The sequence below is a fragment of the Onychostoma macrolepis genome, chromosome 05, assembly GCF_012432095.1.
Source record: "Onychostoma macrolepis isolate SWU-2019 chromosome 05, ASM1243209v1, whole genome shotgun sequence".
NCBI classification, from domain to species: domain Eukaryota; kingdom Metazoa; phylum Chordata; class Actinopteri; order Cypriniformes; family Cyprinidae; genus Onychostoma; species Onychostoma macrolepis.
Genome location: NC_081159.1, coordinates 41,488,007 through 41,502,166, shown reverse-complemented (window position 1 = coordinate 41,502,166; position 14,160 = coordinate 41,488,007). Strand labels below are relative to the sequence as shown.

General features: G+C 34.5%; 1 protein-coding gene across 8 annotated transcripts in view; it reads right to left on the bottom strand.

Moving 5' to 3' along the window:
* Positions 1-13,276, bottom strand: part of rabl6a (RAB, member RAS oncogene family-like 6a) — a 102,099-nt gene extending 88,823 nt beyond the window's left edge. For 5 of the 8 annotated variants that reach the window (XM_058775894.1, XM_058775893.1, XM_058775892.1 and 2 more), the window contains exons 1-8: positions 13,097-13,276; positions 11,145-11,555; positions 10,176-10,310; positions 8,806-8,852; positions 7,204-7,260; positions 6,446-6,537; positions 3,592-3,732; positions 2,542-2,647 (exon numbers count right to left, since the gene is read on the bottom strand). In XM_058775894.1, coding sequence (XP_058631877.1) covers positions 2,542-2,647; positions 3,592-3,732; positions 6,446-6,537; positions 7,204-7,260; positions 8,806-8,852; positions 10,176-10,310; positions 11,145-11,274 — 708 coding nt within the window. In that variant the 5' untranslated portion in view covers positions 11,275-11,555; positions 13,097-13,276. The other 3 variants (XM_058775891.1, XM_058775895.1, XM_058775888.1) reach the window with 3 other exon arrangements.
* Between the last annotated feature and the right edge of the window lie 884 nt (positions 13,277-14,160).

The following is a 14,160-nucleotide window of genomic DNA, read 5'->3' as shown; positions in this document are numbered from 1 at the left end:
TTTTGATAATGAACATAAATTTACATATGCATCCTAACTCAAACTACTACTGTCAACTCAATGTCAAATGTGCATTTCTAAGAGACAAAAAATGTATATTATATTATCAGATTACCATGTGTGTACGTAGGGGGGGCCCATGAAAAAAAGGTTGGGAACCACTGATCTAGGCTATACACTGCCGGGTACAAGACAAAACTGTGACATTTCATTCGCTTACGCACTTTACTCGGCAGAGCTAAAACAGGCAGTGCATATACTTACTCGATGGCAACCCGTCAAAATAAAAGCTTGCTGATTTTAGGTTTGAAAATGTTAAAAAAAATCATTTAAAAAAGTAAAGGAAATAAATGAAAATGTAAATATTTTTTTTTAAACGTACTGTAAAATTTTGTTTTGATTTAATACTCATATACTCAATACTCACTTTTATTTTGAAATATAATTGTATTATCAAAGTTTATTATTATTATTTTTTTTTTTACATTTTAAAAACAAAGTGCAACTATTATTATTATTATTAATATATTATTATTTTTAATAGTAATATTTAATGTGTCACACTATATGCAGGGTGAGCACCAAACCAAATCTCCAGGTGCTCTCTTGAAAACTAGACTGAAAAACTTGTGCACCCCTGCCAATAACTGTTCTTAACCGGATAGAATTGATACTTGGGGTTAGAAGTTTGTTCAAAGTCATGGAAGTTAGAAGTGGCCTTTAAACTTTGACTGAAAAAGATAGCAAGGAGAGGAAAACAGATCTCTGCACAGCACTGAAATTTTCATGAGTCTGACATGCTGTGCTCGACGGACTGATTCTGAGCAGCGGGATTTGCATCACGTTTACTGCAGCAAGTCTGAACAACTTAGTCAAGCTGCCGACAACACTATTCGCAAATAATAAACACTCCTGTATAGCGGGAGAAGATCTAACAGTGTCCTACAGACAAAAGAGTCATAAAGAGACTTGTTAAATAACCAAAGCAGAACCAGAACTCCATGACAGCATCCTGATATGGTATCTGATACTTTTATGAGCTACAGAGGTTGGATCTGTATGTACGACTGGTTAATTGAACTAGACTAGAGAAGTTAATTTCTCAAATAGGATCAATAAAATACATTAAACTGAAACCAGTCCTTCAACCTACTGCCTGTGGAGTAACCTCAAGAAGAGCCTGAGACGCTGACACATAAGACACAGCAGTCACCATTGATCCCCGGACTAATTTCAACCTACCTTATTAATTAATGCCATTCAGTCAGTCTCTAGAGATGCATAACGAGAATGCAAATAAAGGAAGGACTTTAGCTCTACTGCTAAAGCAGGGGTGCTCAAATCTGCTCCTGATGGTCCACAGCTGTCTACTGAGCGCTCTCGAGAAGACCTTACTATAGGCTTCCCACAACATTTGACCAATTAATTTCCATAACTTTTGTGATTAATAAGGCTGTTGTTATTGTTGACGAAAACTAAAACAAAAATTATAAAAAAAATTTAAAAAATCACTTTCAGTAACTGAAATAAAGCTGAAATATAATAAGATATATAGATACATATTAGATGAAAAACATTGGCAATTAACTTAATGAATTTAAGTTGAAGTACTAAGACTAAAATTAAAATTAAAAAAATAAAAGCTAAATAGAAATATAAAAAAAAACCTAATACTAATAAAAATGTAAAAAATAAATGACAAAACATATTAAAATGTTAAGATACAATTCTTCAATTAAAATTAATATGAAGCTAATTCAAAATATGAATAAATACTATAAAAATATTAAAATAATACTAAAATATCATTGGTTTAATTAAAATAATTAAAATTGTTTAAAAAAAAAAAGTGTGTAGAGAAGAGATTTAACTTTTTAAATCTTAAGTAACATCAATTTCTAGCTAACGGAATATTTATTATTTTTATTAAAAAATAAAAACTGAATTTTTGATGGAATTTTTCCTTACAGACTTTTCCAGGTCAGGAAATCACAATTTAAAATGGTCTCATATTTCTAGGTTTTCAATGACCATGGGAGCTACTGTGATTTCAGAATTAACAAAATTATAATAATAATGCATCAGGAAATTTCATTTCTCTCTCATTTTCACTTTCTGACACAGACAGAAACATTTCAGCACTAGTGCAAAAAACAACAACAAAAAACTTGTGCATGGATACATCTATATATTTTTTCACAATAGAGCAATGTCCAGGCATCTTTAGAATGCTATTTACAATGCTCTATAATTTGGGTGACACTCATTCTATTTCTGCATACTGCTTTGAGAAAAAAAAAATGGTAGTAAGTGAATTATGTGAACGCAGCCCTGAAAACTACAGTAGGTGTGTTAGAGCAAGGCAGCAGATCTCCAGGAGAAGCATAAAGAGCCCCTGCCATGATACAAAAACTATAAGTATGAATGAAATGAAATCCTCGTGTAAGGTATGTGAGGATTCCACTTGAAATGATGCTAAAACTAGACAAATATTGACCCGAGAGCAAGTGTTCATCTCTGACTTTGAGAGTTTCCTCTGACCTGCAGCTGCAGGAATGGGATGTTGAAGAAGCGATGGAGGTATTTGAGACCAAAGCCGTTTTTCATGGAGGACTCGGCATAGTGGATGTAGGAGGAGCCTGGAGGTCTAAAATGAAAAAGGATTAAGGGATTAGGGAAAAGTTGGCTAATACGTGACAGACATACATTATTCATAAGAGCTTTGCATTGTATATTTGGAGCCATTTTAACTTTAACTTTAAAAAGAAAAAAAAAAAGGTTATCAGTAAGTTTTTCTGTGTAGGTTATTCATGAAAGACAGATCTTCCCAGTATTTCATAAAATGCTTGTTATTCCCATTGTGTGATTCATTAGCATAAATTGCTAAATTGTTTCACATGGGCAAAAAGACTTCATTTTCGGTACTTACTTTGAAAGTACATACTTTGATACTTTTTTTTAGCCATCTGACATATAAACTTCTGGCTCAACCAATGGCATGAGTTTGAGACGAGACTACCTGTTTGAAACTTAAAGGTCGTTGATTACCACTGATTATGATAATAAACTTGTATTAAATGCAGAAAAATTAAAACAGGCAAGATAAAATTTCTGGGGGAAAAGCATTCGTAGAGCCCTATTGTAAAACTAATTGTAAAAATTTTAAGAAATCAATAAATAGTTAAAGTTCTACGATTTAAATGTGTTAGAAATGCTTTCTGATTTTTTTAAATTTAATTAAATCATTAAAACAGAATTTTTAAAAAAATTAAAAACACTGAATTTGGGGGAAAAAAACAAAATGGATTCCATAGGGCCCTTAAAATAAAATTGTTAAACTTTTAATAAAATGTTGTTAAATTGTACACACTTCAGGATTTCAATTAATTAGACATGCCTTTTGATTACTAGCATTTAATTTAGCCATTAAAACAGAATCCACAAAATTGGAAAAATGGAATTTGGGGAAAAAATAAAACAAAATCTAGTAAAAAAATGTAGATTATTTTACGGGGCCCAACTTCAAGCATGGAGTTGGGCTAAGAGGGTACATAAGCACCTTGTTTTGAGGGTTAATCTTGAACTGCCCACCTGTTCAGACTGTTGATGAAGTCTCTGATGTCGTCGGGTAAGATGACCCTGTGCTCGCCCATGTCCCGCTGGTTACCCAGGACACACACTGGGATGTGTGTCGGCACTTTTGGCAACTCCCTAAGGATGTAGTTGAACGTCCTGCAGCAAAAACAAGAGTCTGTGATTCATATGAAACATACTTTGACGTGATTTCCTTGTGTAGTGCACAATTTTAACATTTAGTGCAGTTTGGGATATTTTTAAACTGATTCATCAAATCATCTTATTTGCATTATTGGTCAGCACTCCTAGACTTCATACCACCCACATATACGTTGGCAAGACACACAGCAGAAATGCCAGCAAGCAGCAATAACAAGCAAAGCAGTAAATGCATTGTCTTGTTTGTTCGTCTACACCGGCCTGACAGCAGCATAAAAACCAAGATGAAAAATAATCCAAGTAATTCTACCTTTATGTGGTAAACGATTCTGACCAGAAAAATCAGCCAACATTCATTTAGTGAGCTGAGCCCCATTTTTCGTACATGAATCACTGAGGTAGCTGAATTTTATTGATGATTTGACACAATCCAAGATTGTCCCATTCTTCAAATATTAATTCGGTGTTCGCATCTGTACACTAAAATCTGCCATTAAGTAGGCTAATTTAACATAAACAGAATTTGACTGTTGTTTTATAAGTGGTAATGATATCTTATGAGAGCACCTTGTTGAGCCGGAAAAATAAAACCAACATTCAGCATTGGCTGGCATTTTACTAAAAGACAAAGTTGTGTCTCTTTAGATATGAGGGAATAGTTCAACTTATAAATTTGTTGGAACCGCACATACTGTACACAACTGTGGCCAAGTGGCAATTTCTACAGCACGGATGCAGAGTAAACGTGGTAAAAATAGTGCTGTCTGTTAGGGCTGTCAAAAAAAATAATAATTAGTCAAATTTAAAATAAAAATCCACATTCGAATGCAAAAACGTTGCATTTGAATTTTAGGTGTGCGTCAGTCAGCCTTATCAGTGGCACACAAGATGCGATGACGATGTAGGTGTCATTGCATTTTAATGCTTTTTTTTTTGTCTATCCAGTTGAACCTACTGGATCCGGTGCTGCTCAATCAAAATATTGCGGAAAAAAAGAGAACATCAATGCGGAGATGTTGTTGTTTACCTCAAAACTGGAACCAAGCCATTCACGCAGAACGCATATTTATCGCATTTTCTAGAGGGACATCCATCACCGTTGCACTCGCGTCTCGCACAAGAGAGCCGCATGTTTAGAAAACCACGTAAAATTAATGTAAGTTCAACTTTTAAAAAACATGTCTCAAGACTTTATGGGGGTTTTTCTGCATCCCACTGCATCTCATGTTTTTAAATGAAAAAAGTAGCCAACTCTTTGTGATTCGTTTTCGGTCCTTAGTATTAAACTATGCATACATACAAGATGCTTTTTTGTTTCTAATCGTTTAAGCAACGCAATTAATTATATATGGTTTATAAACATTAAGAACTTTTTTCAAAGACAGTCCTGTTTTTTTATTTCTTTGAAGAAACCTGCATTAGTAATATTTTGCTCGATGCGCCCTCTTGTGGCCTCAGGAGAGAAGCCAAAAGCTTTTTTCCCCCTAACAGAAATTATGCATTTTAAATTCGAATATTGATAATATTTTAGTACAAAATTTGAATTTAGTTTTTCAGCCAATTTGACAGCCCTACTGTCTGTCATGCCATTACAAAGGTGAACCTGGCCCTTTAGAAATTATGCTCTACGCTGGTGACTATTTTTGCTCTTATATGGCACAGAAATTCTTCAGAGCCTTTTAAAATTTTAATATTTTTTTTTTTAAATAAATAAAAATCAAATAACAAAAGTTGCTATATAAAAATAATATAAATAATATATGTAATAGAATATTATGTAATGCTAAAATATAAATATGATAAAAATGTATATAATATATAATGTGTGTGTGTATATTTGAGGAACCAAGTTAAAAAGACAGGAAACATGAAAAGTCACGATTTACTGTATGTTTCTTTCTTCTGTTGAGCACAACAGAAGACACTTTGAAGAATGCCGGTAACCAAACAGTTGACATTAGCCACTAACCTCCATATTATGCAAAACATACTATGGAAGTAAATGGCTACTGTCAACAGTTTGGCTACCAACATTCTCCAAAATATCTTTTTTTTGTTCAACAGAAGAAAGAAACTTGTACAAGCTTAAAACTTGGGGTTGAGTAAATTATGGCAGAATTTTACTTTTTGGGTGAACGATCCTTTTAAGGCAGACAGAAATCATCACAACTAGCATCTCTCATATTTGTTAGATAATTCTTGTTAAGCAATGTACGAAGAATGTGACACTGATTAAATTTGGTCTAAACACCTAAAATGTACACATAGGTGACAACAAGGCTCCCAGGAGCACAAAAGCAGTTAAACACAGCCCAATCAATAAAGCAGAGCCCAGGTTTGCAAACAAGTGGCACCTGTGATGCTGTGCTTGGGTCAAAAAGGAAAGACCCACTGGCAGAATGCAAGGCAGATCCAATGAGCAGAGAGATAAACAGAGTCAGAACCTTAAAGAGACACTGGGCTGCAGGTATTGATTTCTTTGCGTTCTTTGTTCCTCGACTCTGAGAATGAGATACTGAGAATGAGACGCTCAATGACACGATGTAACCCAACGCCCAGTTCTGGCACCTGATCCTGACCACAGAACAAAAAGAGCGACGACAGGGTGGGAAAGGAGTGATGGAGGAACAGGAGAGGGAGACGGAGAATGAATGAGGGGTTTGGAGAGAGTGAATGTGGGGAAAATCAGAAAGAAAGGCAGATTCCTTACCACTGTTTGGTGATGTCAAACATCATGATCACACCGTTACAGTTCTTATAAACATCCAGGAACTCTGCGTCGAGAGCCATCTCGGTTTCTGACTGCACAGAGAGCAAAACAACTCCAAGATTACCAAAATTACATCTTGTTTCCAGCTGAATGAACATTAAAATCAGCTTACAGACTACATTATGAGACATTTGAGATGTCAAATGATTATTAACAAATCAAATGTACTACATAATGCATTTTTGACTCAGTCAAAACAAAACTTTGAAGTACTAATCACATGGCAATTGTCCAGCAGATTTACACTTCCATCCATAAGTTTGTTGTCGGTAAGTTTTTAATTGAATTTAAAGAATTAAATTGTTGAAAAGTAACAGTAAAAACATTTATAATGTTACAAAAAGATTTCAAATAAATGCTGTTCTTTTGAAAATGGAACAAAAAATATGAAGCAGCATAACTGTTTTCAACATTGCTAATAATCAGAAATGCTCCTTGAGCAGCAAATCAGTATATTAGAATGATTTCTGAAGGATCATGTGACACTGAAGACTGGAGTAATGATGCAAAAAAAAAAAGAAAATCAGCTTTGCATCACAAGAATAAATCACATTTTCAAATATTTTCAAATAGAAAAGTTATTTTAAATTGTATTAACATTTCACTGTTTTACTATATTTTTGATTAAATGTCTTACCAACTCCAAACTTTTCAAAAGTAGTGTAACTACCTACAAATATTTATTGTTTAACAAATACCTCCTGAGGTTCATTTTCCAATTTCAGATTCTCTCCACGTCTTTTCCCTTTCCCTGCAGTAGTTGGAGAAACATGGATATTACAATTAGGTAACTGTGAGTCTGAGATGCGAGAAGAGTAATATTCATATGCTTACCCACCCAGTATCCACCAAAGCAGCCAAACTATAATTTTGCTGTCCTCTTACGTAAGATGCCCTGAATCTTTACACATGTTTACAAGACTAGTGGAACCCTGACTAGTTTAAACAACTTGACAGTCACAACAATCCATAAGTAATATATTACTCTTATTAGTACTAATACTATTATAATATAAATTGCATTTAGGGTACACATTTAATCAGTTCATGCATACCCAGGGACTCGAACCCATGACCTTGGCATCTCTATTTTCATGCTCTACGGGTCTGACACAACTTAAACATAGCTCAACTAATATATTTTAAGGAGAACAAACTAAGGTATACATAAACTTGCAGAGTTATGCATTATTTTTGAATTTTTTTTTGGTAGAAACACATCTCACACCTTGTTCCCAGAAACCACATTATTAAGTATGACGTTAACCCATGTTAATATAGTATTCAATATCTTATTTCAATATTTACATGTGTGTAAATGAAAATAGGCAAAAGCAGATAGAAAGTAATTAGAGCAAACCTGAATCAACAGCAGCAGCTCACTGTGCAAATATTTTCATGGTAACCACAGTTTGCTCCTATAGTTACTATAGATATTGTTACTACTATAAAACCATCATAACCTCTTTCTCACAATGGATGACAGTGGTGGCTAAAGACAAACTTTTAACAACATCTTGAATATGGTATTTTGATGAGAACTATGGCTACCGTGGTAAATGTTTGCAGGTAACAACTACCAATTTACAAAGAGTGTACATAGAAAATGCAGGTAGACTTAAGAGTATTATTGTTGTTGATCATAATTTAAACCACGAGCTGAAAAATCAACTGAATTTTCAATTCATGCATCATTTATGAACTTTTAAAAGGGGGCTGCTTGAAGTAACGTTTACATTGTAGAAAATGATTCTGGCAACAATTTCAAAAATGCATACAAAATGTGATCCATTATAAACAAAACATATCACATGCCCCCAATTAAAATAAATGTACTGTGGGAAAAATGTGGTCATCTGATTTTAATCTAAGTCCACACTAGGGTCTAATAATAGCACAAGCTACTGAAGGTAAGGTCTATTTTGAGCACGGTTTTATAAAGAGAGGTGAAGATCACAGCACACACACACAAACTGTTTAATGCTCGACTAATAGATTACTAGTTCTCACCTACACCTTCTGGAAGAGGAAGCTTTTGCCCTTTGAGTATTTGCAGGCCATAAGAAAAGAAGTCAAATACATTACATCTTTTTTCATTACAGATAGCTGCAAACATACTGAAATTACCATTTCATTAGGTCTGCATTTTTTAGTGCAAATCTTTCAAGTGCTTATTTCTCTGCAAATAAAAATTTAGTTTGGGGTTCACACACTGAATTGCCGCACTGGCTAACTTGTACTAACTAGAACTAGGGCAAGTCCCGTGTCACTAGTACCAGAGTGCTTCCTAAAGACTCACCTTTATCTACCACATCCCAGACTTCAACTTTCACTACATCATCTGTTGCTGCGGGGCAAAAATCAAAGCAAGAACAAAATACAGTCAGAAATATTGTCAACGGGTTCTGATACTTCACAAAAGATGACCTAGTATTTCTCTTTTCTGATAGGGAAGTCTATTTATACAAATTATTTTAGAACACTGGCAAGATCTTTGAATACTAACCACTTCCCTTCATAAAAGACCATCTAACCAGCGGTGACCCAAAAATGAGTCGCAGGTCTGTGCTGAAAGGGTTGCAGACAGCAAGGTCATGTATAAGAAAGGCATCTAATACCATATTTGGCCCAGTGATTGCTTCATGTGTTTGGCTGGTAAATCACATGTTGGTTATTGTGTATGCTTTTGCAAAGTTATATTTTATCCTATTTTGATTTTAAGGACATTTTTGTTTACTTTTGAATGAATGGTTCTGTGTTGGGTTGCATCTTGATATCCTGAAACAAAAGCAGATAAGACTGACTGACCTAGACTATTGATTCACCAAAATAAAAATTCTGTGCCAAAAACAGAAAGTTTAGGATGCATTTGGCCCGAAAACCTAAAATGACTTTAAAAAATATATTTAATACTTAAATATATTTTAATATTTTAAAATATATTTTTTATATTTAAAAAACTTATTTTTGTATAAGTGTATTAATATTATTATTTTTTTTTTACCAAAATTTAAATAAAAAATTTCATTTAGCTGAAAGCTGAAATCAAAAATAATAATCAACAAGTTGTACAAACATTTAAATTGCACATACAGACTATTTTTTGTGTCAACTTTTTATTTGTAGATGAAATATAAACATCTAAATGGTGGCTGTTAAAACTTACTCGATCCGTTATGACACTTTAAAGGATGTCAAAACAACATTTACTGCTTGTATTTTGTGATGAAATTGACAGAATTTAAAATCTGAGACTTTGTATCCAATTACAAAAGCTTATTGCGATTATCGGATGACAGGTGGTCTACAATAATGTCCAGTGAAGTTCATGTATTAACAGAAAACAGCACAGAATAAAATATTGATCTTGATAGTTAAGAATCCATATCAGTAGCGATTAAAAACAATATTGTTAATCCAATTCTAGCATTCACACTGCTGAAATGTTCAATGTTATTGAGTTTATCCACGTTGTGTGAATGAAACAGACACCCACACAGTCAACAAGCAAGTCACTATTTTGGCCAATTATTTCAGCCCTACAAACTATTTCGGGCTGAAACTGAAAATAGCTATTTTAGCCCCTGAGATTTCAGTGCATCACTAATCTAAAAGATGAAGTTATGAGATGCACTGAGGTACAGTGCATGAGGTACTCAGCAATACTCACTTTTGTAGCTCCAGTGAATGCTTGTGACCTGTATCTCCTGTGTGGGGATGTACTCTTCCAGAAACTTTTTCCCTTGAAGACGGTGCCAAAGTGCACTTTTACCCGTATTTCTGTCCCCACGGATGACTATTTTCACTGAGAGAGACAAACAGACACAAGAACATTAATATGATCTAAGGAACCCCAAATTAAACAATCCCAAGTTTCAATGCATAAACAAAGGGCACTGATTGGAAATGGAAAGATCTAAACCAAGACAAAAAGTTTCACAACAGATTTGTACTGTATTTGTATTGAAAAATTGCACTGATACAGCACAGTGCCAGCTATATCTACCAAAACGTGCTTTTCACAGCTGAAATGCTTGGTATCTTGGGATATCTGCGCGTCTAAAAAAAGACACCTCTACCAAGGAGAAGCGACTGGAAAAATAGGCCAGTAGGTGGGTGATCATGTGTCATTCATGCATTTTTTATTAACACAGAGCCGCGGAAACAGCACGACGAGTATTCAAAGTCAGATCAATGAAGAAACACCGACTGGCTCACTGATGCAGCATCGCATGTCAAAACACTTCAACGTCAACAAAACTCCATCACACCGGCTGCAGGCAAAGCAAGGAGCATTCGGTTACCGTACGTCTTGCTGTGCATTTAAGACACAGAGTTTCATAACAATTGTTATAATGTCTCAAATTTCCAATGAATTAATTTTTAACTTTGCATTTCATAATTGTTTTATGAGGAAAAATAAAGACAAATTAAACCTATATTTTTAGGTTTTTGCATTTACATTATTTTCATAATTAAATCAAATTCAGATTACTGTAATGCAATAAATAAACACAATTTCCATTGCTATTCTCAATGGTGATTGTCATTGGATTTGCAATACTGTAATGCTTTTTTCTTTCTTTCTTTTTTAAATCAGCATAAATTGAAAGTGTTGAAAGTTAGATTAAACTCTTACTGTTATATTGTACGCCCTTGGCGAAACGCCTCTGTAGACTCTGGTTCATGGACTGCAGGCCTGCAGGAATATTTCTATCCCTGAGCTGCCCTGCTTCAGAGCCCACCAGCTTCTTCAGAGCGGTAAACATCTTGATGAAAGCCTCTTCAACAGTCCAGCAATACTAAAGCCTGGTCTTCCGGGGAAACACTCACTGCGGTGTCAAAGATCGAAGACTTCAGACTTTCTTAACCTAACATATTGATGGCAGGTGTGACGTGGTGTAAAGGTCAAAAGTGGAGTCCGTCTTCAATATATATTGATGCAGTTAGCAGATGTTTACTTTCTCTTTCAACAGTTTACAATCCTAAAATGTGCCATTTTAGCTACTGTAACCGATGATATCTGTCCATACCGGTCTACTGGCATCACCTGTGAGGAAAACAATGTGGGCACATCAGATACAGGAATCATAGAAACTGCCCTCAGTTATACAAAAATGAAATAAATGCAGTCATCATTTACTCACTTTCATGTCATTTCCAATTTCTTTCTATCACTGAGCACAAACAGAGATGTTTACCAGTATGTTCACATTGTCCCTTTCCACAAAATGAAAGCAAAGCGACCAGAACAAAGAACAAAAAGCATAATAAAAAAGTCCAGATTCATGTGTGCTACAGTGGTGGCCAAAAGAACACTAGTATTTTGCATGAAGGTCTCTTGAAGCATCTTGGAGACATTGCCACAGTTCTTCTGGATTGAGTCTGTCTCAGTTTGTTCTGTTTCTTCATGTCATTCTAGACAGACTGGATGAGGATCAGATCAGATCTCTGTGTGTTGTCAGACTCCTTGTGCAAACAAAAATCTCACTGAATTATTACAATTAATGGCAAAATGAGTGTTTGGAAATGTAAACTGATATTTCCTACTGACACACTACAGCAAAAGATAGAAATAACAGACTTAAAACCATTTTTTTTTTTTTTAGCTGGTGAAAATACTAGTGTTCTAATAATTTTGGCCACACTGTATAAAATTTAAGTTTAAGAAGATACTTGCATGGAAAAGTGCAGAATGAACATTTAAAAGATCTCTTTTTGAGCTCCAGGATAGAACGACAGTGATATTACTCAGTAAATAATGCATTTCCACATTTGGGTGAACAAACCCGAGCCCAACTAACCACCATTTTAGAATCAGAAAAGTGTGAATATAGGTAAAAATACTGGTCAACATTATTAAAGGTCTAAATCCACTATACACATAAGAAGCAGAACCAAACCTGCATTATATTTTAACCTTGCATTATAACCAAGTACTACAAGTAGAAAGAGATCTAAACATTAGAAACAATTTGACATTATTGCCATCACATTTTATATTTACATCATATAACCTCGAAAGCAGCATAAACATCATCACAACCTCAGATTAAGACAGAAGCAGCAGATTCATAGATCAAATTAGTTATATAAACAATATGCATTTATAGTTAACCTTAAATACTAGCCTAGCACAATAAATTACATTATAAAAACATTTAATATCTTTTTATTCTAAACCTAAATAACAGTAGATTTAACAGTATTCTGTTATACTGATCTAACTACACCAAATGAATCTCTCTCACCTGTCAGCTGCAGGAAATCTGTCAGTTTTATCATAATCACAGGATGAACCAGCTGTTAAATGATCTTTTGCAGCTCCAGTCAGCAGAGGTTTATATTCACTGAGACATTACACCTTGTAAGCTGCTAAAACTCCCTGAGCCTCTGACGGGAAAGTGTGAAAACTGCCCTAGTGAAGGCGCTCATTGATACCTGTGTGTGTTTAGTGAGGTGAATTATTTGCGCTCGTCTGTTTGAGGGCCATCAGCTGCAGTGCTAAAGCGACGTGTCAATTACAACACAAACCAAACAGCAACGCTTCATTAAAACTCAGCGGCGTTTTATTTCTGGCCACCTCCCTACCTGGTTGACGGTCTTCGCCTGCGATATTTCAGTCACATTCTGCTGTCTGCTGGGGTTAGCGGCAGCCCGTTTTCTGTGCTGAGGGAAAACATTTCCTTAGCATCCCTCTCTCATCCCTCAGAGTCCATCAGCTCTGGAATGCCGTGAGGACAGCGAGAGGGGCGCGCGTCGCTTGTGCTGCAGCGCCTCTAGCGGTAGGATGATGAATAGCGGCGCTATGGCGCTTAACGCCTCTAGCGGTAGAATGATGAAACAGCAGCGCTTTAGCGCCTCTGCCGGTAGAATGGGATCCACAATCTAAATAGACAACCCTGCAAAGTACAGTATATTGCTATCTACACTACTCACAACAAATATAATTAATATAATATAATATAATGTTATTACTGTATATATTATATTATATGAATGCATAAAACAAAAAAAAATCAAAACATGCATATAAGAATATAACAATATTCTACAATATATTATACAATAATACATTTTGTGTGTGTGATTATGCATATATCCAACATGTAATATAATAACATATTTTATAGGCTAATATTTAGAAAATATTCTAATAATATTCAAACATATGCATGTGCTATCTATCTATCTATCTATCTATCTATCATCTGTCTCTCTCTCTCTATAGAGCACATGCATATGTTTTGACCATTTGGTTTTATATATATTTTAGAATATTATTCTATAATATTTCTAAAATATTATGTTATTTTACTAAATTCCTCGATATTATTATCAGCACTATTATCATCATTATTCATTATTTTAGTTTTAAATATGATGCTGTACACGTACAGATCTGTGTAAGAGTCAATATGAATATTATACATTTGTATGAATAGTATGCACTATATTTACATTATGCACAAAAACAAAATAATACTAACAGTAATAAAATAAAGAGTATTAGTTGCATACCTTTAAATGGATATTATGTATTTACATTATGCACCAAATAAAATTTTGCCTGCATTTCAGGAGGTTATCGTGTGATAAATAGATAGTCCTCCTGTTAGGAAAAACACACACACACACACACACACACACACACA